This window comes from Nicotiana tomentosiformis, chromosome 12 (assembly GCF_000390325.3).
Source record: "Nicotiana tomentosiformis chromosome 12, ASM39032v3, whole genome shotgun sequence".
NCBI classification, from domain to species: domain Eukaryota; kingdom Viridiplantae; phylum Streptophyta; class Magnoliopsida; order Solanales; family Solanaceae; genus Nicotiana; species Nicotiana tomentosiformis.
The window spans coordinates 44,724,049-44,731,137 of NC_090823.1; the positions used below are offsets into that span (position 1 = coordinate 44,724,049).

The 7,089-nt window shown below is 40.5% G+C and overlaps 1 protein-coding gene across 1 annotated transcript; it reads right to left on the reverse strand.

Annotated features, from left to right (window-relative positions):
• Positions 1 to 2,928: 2,928 nt before the first annotated feature.
• On the reverse strand, positions 2,929 to 3,384 carry LOC138902560 (uncharacterized). Its single transcript, XM_070190442.1, has one exon. It carries the CDS (start codon positions 3,382 to 3,384, stop codon positions 2,929 to 2,931), a length of 456 nt encoding a protein of 151 aa, XP_070046543.1.
• Between the last annotated feature and the right edge of the window lie 3,705 nt (positions 3,385 to 7,089).

A 7,089-nucleotide genomic window follows, 5' to 3' on the forward strand; every position in this document is an offset into this window, starting at 1 on the left:
CTTATTGACTTTATTGTTATTTGGATCGGGTTGAACGTTGCAAAAGGCCTTATTGACTTTATTATTATTTGGATCGGGATACATGCCACAGCAGGCCTTATTGGCTTTATTATTAGCGCTTGTGCAGGATTCGCCCCACCGAAGTCTGACATACCAGCAGTGAGCGCAGGCACGGTGATATATATATATATATACTCGTACTTTGGTGAGTGGATTTTGAGTCAAGCACCCGTATAGTGCTGATTGATTGTGTGTGTGTGACAAGTGGGGGCATTGAGCCAGGCATCTTGAGTGTGTTGAGAGTGAGGGTACTTGATGATATCACTGTGGAATCATTAATTTGACATGTATATTTTACATGTAGGAAAGGATATGTATTTTCCTCATGCTAGACGATAATATGACATTTGATGATTTGACATGTATGCCTGACATATAGGCATAGAGACGTAGTTTCCTCATGCTAACTAGTAAATGAAAACTCTTATCCGATGTTGGGAAATTGGAATAACACAATACTTTTGATAAACTCATGTTTTAGGTGCTTTTCAGTGGTAAGATTTGGACTTTGACTGTTATACTTGAACAACATGTCTACTTTCCCGTAACTGTGAACGACCTGAGCATTATACCTCTTAAGTTATATACCTCAACTATCTTCACTATATTATTATGAATTATTATTGGTCATTGGTATTGGACTCTGACCATTCTCCGAACTCGTCACTACTTTTAACCTAAGGTTAGGTTTGTTACTTATTGAGTACATGGAGTCGGTTGTACTCATACTACACTTCTGCACCTTGCGTGCAGATCTTGATGTTGAAATTACTGCACATGGCGGAAGCTGGCATTGAAGATGTACCCGTTGTCCGAACATGGCTGCCACTTGTTCTTGGTAGTTTTAGATTTGAGTTTTGTTTATGTATATTTCAAGGTAATATTGTAATTATGTTTCATACCAACTTTGTAAATCTAAAATATTAGTAGCTCATTACTTGTACTACCAATCCTTGAGATTGTGTTTGGCAATTCAGTTATTTTTACTCATTGATTCTTATTATTATTATTTGTGTTGTGTTGAATGTTATTTGCCATACCTAATAGGTTGGATTAGGTGTCATAAACAACTAGATGAAATTTAGGTTGTGACACCCAGAAATGATGCAATAACAACAGCATGCTAATCCTTTCGAAACTTACAAGTGCTAGTCCTTATAATCAAGCTACAATTTGTAGAAGCTTAAACAAGGCAATGCGAAGCATAACTCACCTTCAACTGATCACAACTAGTCAAGACCTTTGTCCTATTCACCTAAAAATAACCTCTAACGCAGCAACAAGTAAGAGGAATAGAAACTAGCAAGCAGTCTGGGTTTTTTCGCCACTAGAATCACTTGTAACCTTCGAAATCGCTTAGGGTTTGATGGAACTTTTGGGAGATGAGTTGCAAGGATTTTTCTCCTATGTTTTGCTCAGGATATTATGTTTAAAATGTAAGAGAATCCACCCATATAAAGGGCCCTTTGGCCGCCCTCAACTGTCCCTTTTTGGGAATTTATTTGGTAAATTCATTTAAGCAAGTAGGCGAGCACCTACTTCTCACTTACCAGTCTAAGCAGTCTTGTGAAAAACGAATATATCTCTACTCCGATGTTGCATTGATAAACTCTTTAGTACGTTGGATACTAGAGTCGTAGACCTTCAATTTGGTGGGTGGATCACACCGCAACTCCAAGTATATTGGGAGAAACGCTCAGTGACATTAGACCCAAATTTCAGTAAAATTTATGAACGTAACTTGTGACGACTTTCGTCGACTTTTGTTTCATAAATAGCTTGACTTCAAAACCTAACACACGACTATCATACGACGATAATACCTCATAACATCACCTTCTTATCATGCTAATCACCCTACTCCAACCCCAAAAGTACGGGTTATAACATTTCCAACTTGCCGACTTTCGACGAAACTTATTTTCTTCGATTCATTTAGCTTATAAATCTTCGAATCCTCTTGGTACTTGTTGATCATGATCATAAATATTTGTAACCTCCAAGGTAACATGATTAAATTAATTTACATATTTTCAAATATGATCTTATTTTCTAAATTACATCAATTGACTTACGACGTACTTTTACGTACGAAAACATGGGGTGTACACTATCGCACCTCAATTTGAGCTTAATGAACTAATCAACTTTCAATTTTCCAAACTCATGCCGAAACACATCTAATTAACTTGGAATGACCTCAAATTTTGTAAACAAGTTCCAAATGAAATTACGAACCTATTCCAAGTCTCGGAACCACAACTCGACCCTGGTAGCCTCAAATTCAACTCCTGGTCAAACCTATGAACCTTCTAAACCTTTAGATTTCCAACTTTCAACAATTAGAGCCAAATCAACTTAGGAACCTCCAAATAAAAATCCGTACATACGCCCAAGTTCAAAATCACCATTCAAACCTATTGGAACCATCAAAACATGAATCTGAGGTTGTCTATACAAAAGTCAAACTTGGGTCAACTCTTATAACTTAAGTTTCCAACGAAAAAAACTAAGTGTTCCAATTCATTCCAAAACCTTCCCAAAACCAAACGAACTAACCCTGCAAGTCATATAACATCCAATACACATACGAGAAGCAAAAAATAGGGAACGGGGCTCAAATACACAAAATGACCAGCTTGGTTGTTACATTCTCCTCTCTTAAACAAACATTCATCCTTGAACTAGTTTAGAATCATACCTATAATATATAAAGGTGAGGATATATGGTCCACATATCATGTGCGGTCTCCCAAGTCGCCTCCTCTACTGGTTGACCTCTCCACAGAACCTTCACTGATAGAGTATTCTATGACATTAGTTTTCGAACCCGCCATTCCAAAATGGCCATCGGCTCCTCAATGTAAGTCAAATTGTTGTCCAACTGCACCAAGCTAAAACCGAACACATGCAACGGATCCTTATAGTACTTCCGAAAATGGAAACATGAAACACCGGATAAACCCCTAATAAGCTGGGTGGCAAAGAAAGTTTGTAGGCCAGCTCACCAACACTCTCCAACACCTCGAAAAGACCAATATAACAAGGGCTCAACTTGCCCTTCTTCCCAAACCTCATCACACCCTTCGTGGGCGAAACTCTTAGTAGAAACTTCTCAACCACCATGAATGACACACCACGAACCTTCCTATCAGAATAATGCTTTCGCCTAGAATGCGTTGTACGAAGACACTCATGAATCAATTTCACATTCTCCAAAGCATCACAAACTAAATCTATGCCCAATAGCCTATCCTCGCCAAGCTCAAACCAACCAACCAAAGAACGACATTGCCTCCCATATAATGCCTCATACAGAGCCATCTAGATAATCGACTATTAGTTACTGTTGTATGCAAACTCCGTTAACAGAAGAAACTGATCCCACTGGCCTCCAAAATCTATGACACAGGCCCTCAACATATCCTTCAAAATCTGAATGGTCTTATTAGATTACCCATCCGTCTGAGGGTAAAATGTGGTGCTCAACTCAACCTGTATGCCAAATTCAAGCTGAATCGCTCTCTACAAATGCGAAGTAAAGTGAGTACCTCGATCCAAGATGATAGAAACAGGTACACCATGAAAGCGAATAATCTCCCGAATATAGATCTTAGCCAACTGCTCCAAAGTGTGGGAAGTCATAACTGGAATGAAATATGAAGACTTGGTCAGTCTGTCCGCAATGACCCAAACTGCGTCAAATCTCCTCAATGTCCATGGCAAACCTACCACAAAGTTCATATTGATACACTCCCACTTCCACTCTGGTATGTCAATCTTCTAAAGCATACCACCAGACCTCTGATGCTCATTGCTGATAATTCAAACACCGAGCAACATATCCAACAACGTCTTTATTCATCCTCCGCCACCAATAATGTTGCCTCAAATCTTGGTACATCTTCACAGCCCCTAGATGAATAAAATATCACGAACTATGAGCCTCCTCAAAAATCAACTCTCTTAACCGATCAAACTAGGAACACAAATTCGGCCCTAAAGTCGTAGCACACCATCATCACCAATAGTCACCTTATTAGCATCACCTTACTGCACTGTGTCCTTAAGGACAAGCAAATGGGGATCATCATACTGATGAGTCTTGACGCACTCAAACAAGGACGACTTAGATACAACACAAGCAAGGACTCTACTATGCTCCTATATGTCCAATCTCATGAACCTGTTTGTCAAAGCCTAAATGTCCATGCTAAGGGCCTCTCCACCCTTGGAATGAAGGCTTACTCCCCATACTCTATGCTTTTCTACTCAAGGCTTATGTTACAACATTGGCCTTCCTCGGATGATAACGAATGGTGATATCATAGCCCTTCAATAACTCTAACCACCTTTGATGCCTCAAGTTCAGATCCTTATGCTTGAATAGATGCTAAAGACTCTGATGATCTGTATACACCTCACAAGACATGCCATATAAGTAATGCCTCCAAATCTTGAGCGTTTGTACAATAACTACTAACTCTAAATCATGCATTAGATAGTTCTTCTCATGGTGCTTCAACTAGCGCGACACGCAGGCAATCACTCTATCGTCCTGCATCAACCCGCGAAGCATCAAAATAAACCATATATGATCCTGATCTCAAAGGAAAAACCAACAATGAAGTTGTAGTCAAAACTTTCTTTAGCTTCTAAAAGCACTCCTCACACTCATTCGACCACCTGAACGGAGCACCATTTTGAGTCAACTTAGTCAATGGGGCTGAATAGATTCAAATCCTCCTATGAAGCAACATTAATGACCAGCCAAACCCAAAAAGCTCCTAATTTCTGTAGCGGTATAAGGTCTAGGCCAACTCTAAACTTGCTTCAATCTTCTTCAGGTCCACCTTGATCTCATCACTAGATACCACATGACCCAAGAATGCCACTGAGTCCAACCAAAACTCGCACTTGGAGAACTTAGAATATAGCTTATTCTCCCTCAAAGTGTGGAGCACAATCCTCCAATATTGTTCATGTTCCTCCCTACTATGGGAATACACAAATATATCATCAACGAACACAATGACAAATGAATCTAAATAGGGAAAGAACACACTATTCATCAAATGCATTAAAGTTGTTGGGGGAATTAGTCAACCCAAAGGACATAACCAAGAACTCATAATGCTAATATCGAGTGTGGAAAGCAGTCTTAGGAATGTCTGAAGCCCTAATCTTCAACTAGTGATACCCCGACCTCAAGTCAATCTTCGAGAACACCCCGACAACCTAAAGCAGATCAAACAAATCATCAATGCACGGTAGTGGATACTTGTTTTGATTGTCACTTTGTTCAACTACCGATAGTCAATACACATCCTCATAGACCCATTCTTCTTAACAAACAACACCAGCGCACCCCAAGGTGAAACACTAGGCCTGATGAACCCCTTATCCAGCAACTCTTGCATCTATTTCTTTAATTCTTTTAACTCTGTTGGAGCCATATGATACAGAGGAATATAAATAGGTTGTGTGCCCGGTGCCATATTAAAATCAAAATCAATATCCCTATCGGGTGGCATGCCCGATAGGTTTGCTGGAAATACATGAAAACAATTCCTCACTACTGGAACTGACTCAACAATAGAAGTATCAACACTAACATCTCTGACAAAATCTAGATATGCCAAACATCCTTTCTCAACCATTCGTTGAGCCTTTAAGAATGAAATCACTCTACTAGGAGTGCAACCAAGAGAACCCTTCCACTCCAACCTCCACAACCCCGGCATCGCCAACGTCACGGTCTTAGCATGAAAATCAAGAATAAAATGGTATGGAGTTAACTAGTCCATACCTAAGATCACATCAAAATCCACCATATCTAATAATAGGAAGTCTGCCCTCACTCAAAACTACATATAGTGATCACACATACCGATAAACTCGATCCACAACAAAAGAATCACCAACAGGTATAGACACATACACATGAGCATCAAGAGAACCACGAGGCATATCCAGACAAGAAGCAAACTATGATGACACATATGAATAAGTAGAACTAGGATCAAACAATACTGAAGCATCCTTGTGGAAAACAGAAATAATACATGTATTCACTGCATCAGAAGCAACGACCTCGATCCTCCCTTAGAAGGCATAACATTTGTCCTGACCCCACTGGACTAAGCTCCGCCTCTAGGACGACCACTTCATAGATGACCTCCACCACGAGCTGGCTAAGTGGGTGGTGTAGCAACTGGTGAAGAAATAATAGTCTGGCCTCCCTGCTATACTGGACCTTTAGGAAGATGGGGGCAATATTTTCAGACACACCCCAACTCTCCACACTAATAGCAACCTCAGAACAGAAATGACTGTAGAGTCTCAGTCAAACCCCATGAACCAAAATAACTGCTAGAAGAACCTGGTACCGACAAATCCTAAACTAATGGAGTGTAGTAAGAGCTCTGAGCTGGTAGTGCACTGAATGAGGTCTACACTGAAGCTCTTCAACTGGGTGGTGGTGGATGATACACTGGCCTGCTAGATTGGCCTCTCCCAAATCGACCTGGGCCTCAAGACGAGGAACCACTGAAACTGTCTGAATATTGGAACCTCTCTACCTGGCATTATCTCTCTAAGCTCGATGAGCATCCGCTCCACACAACGTGCTATCTCAACCACCTAATGAAATAGAGTCTAGGTTTCAGTATCTCTAGCCATAGCAAGGCGAATAATAGGGCAAAGACCCTCAATAAATCTCCTCACTCATCCCTCATCAATGGGAATCAAAGCAATAGCATGATAGGATAGCTCTATAAACCTCATCGCATACTCAGTGACTGACATATGACCCTACGGTAGGTACACAAACTGCCTCCTCAACTCCCCTCTCCTGGTGCTGGCAGAAAATGCTCTAAAAAGACTCTAGAGAACTCAGCCCATGTAAGAGGAGATAATCCTGCTGGTCGACCCATCTCTTAAAACTGTCACCACCTCTTAGCCGAACCCTGCATCTGGAAGGCGGTGAAGTTGACTCCATTGGACTTAACAAGTCCCAAGTTTCTCAGA

Coding starts and splice junctions, on each gene's coding strand:
- LOC138902560 (XM_070190442.1), bottom strand. CDS start 3,384: ATGGCTCTGTATGAGGCATTATATGGGAGGCAATGTCGTTCTTTGGTT.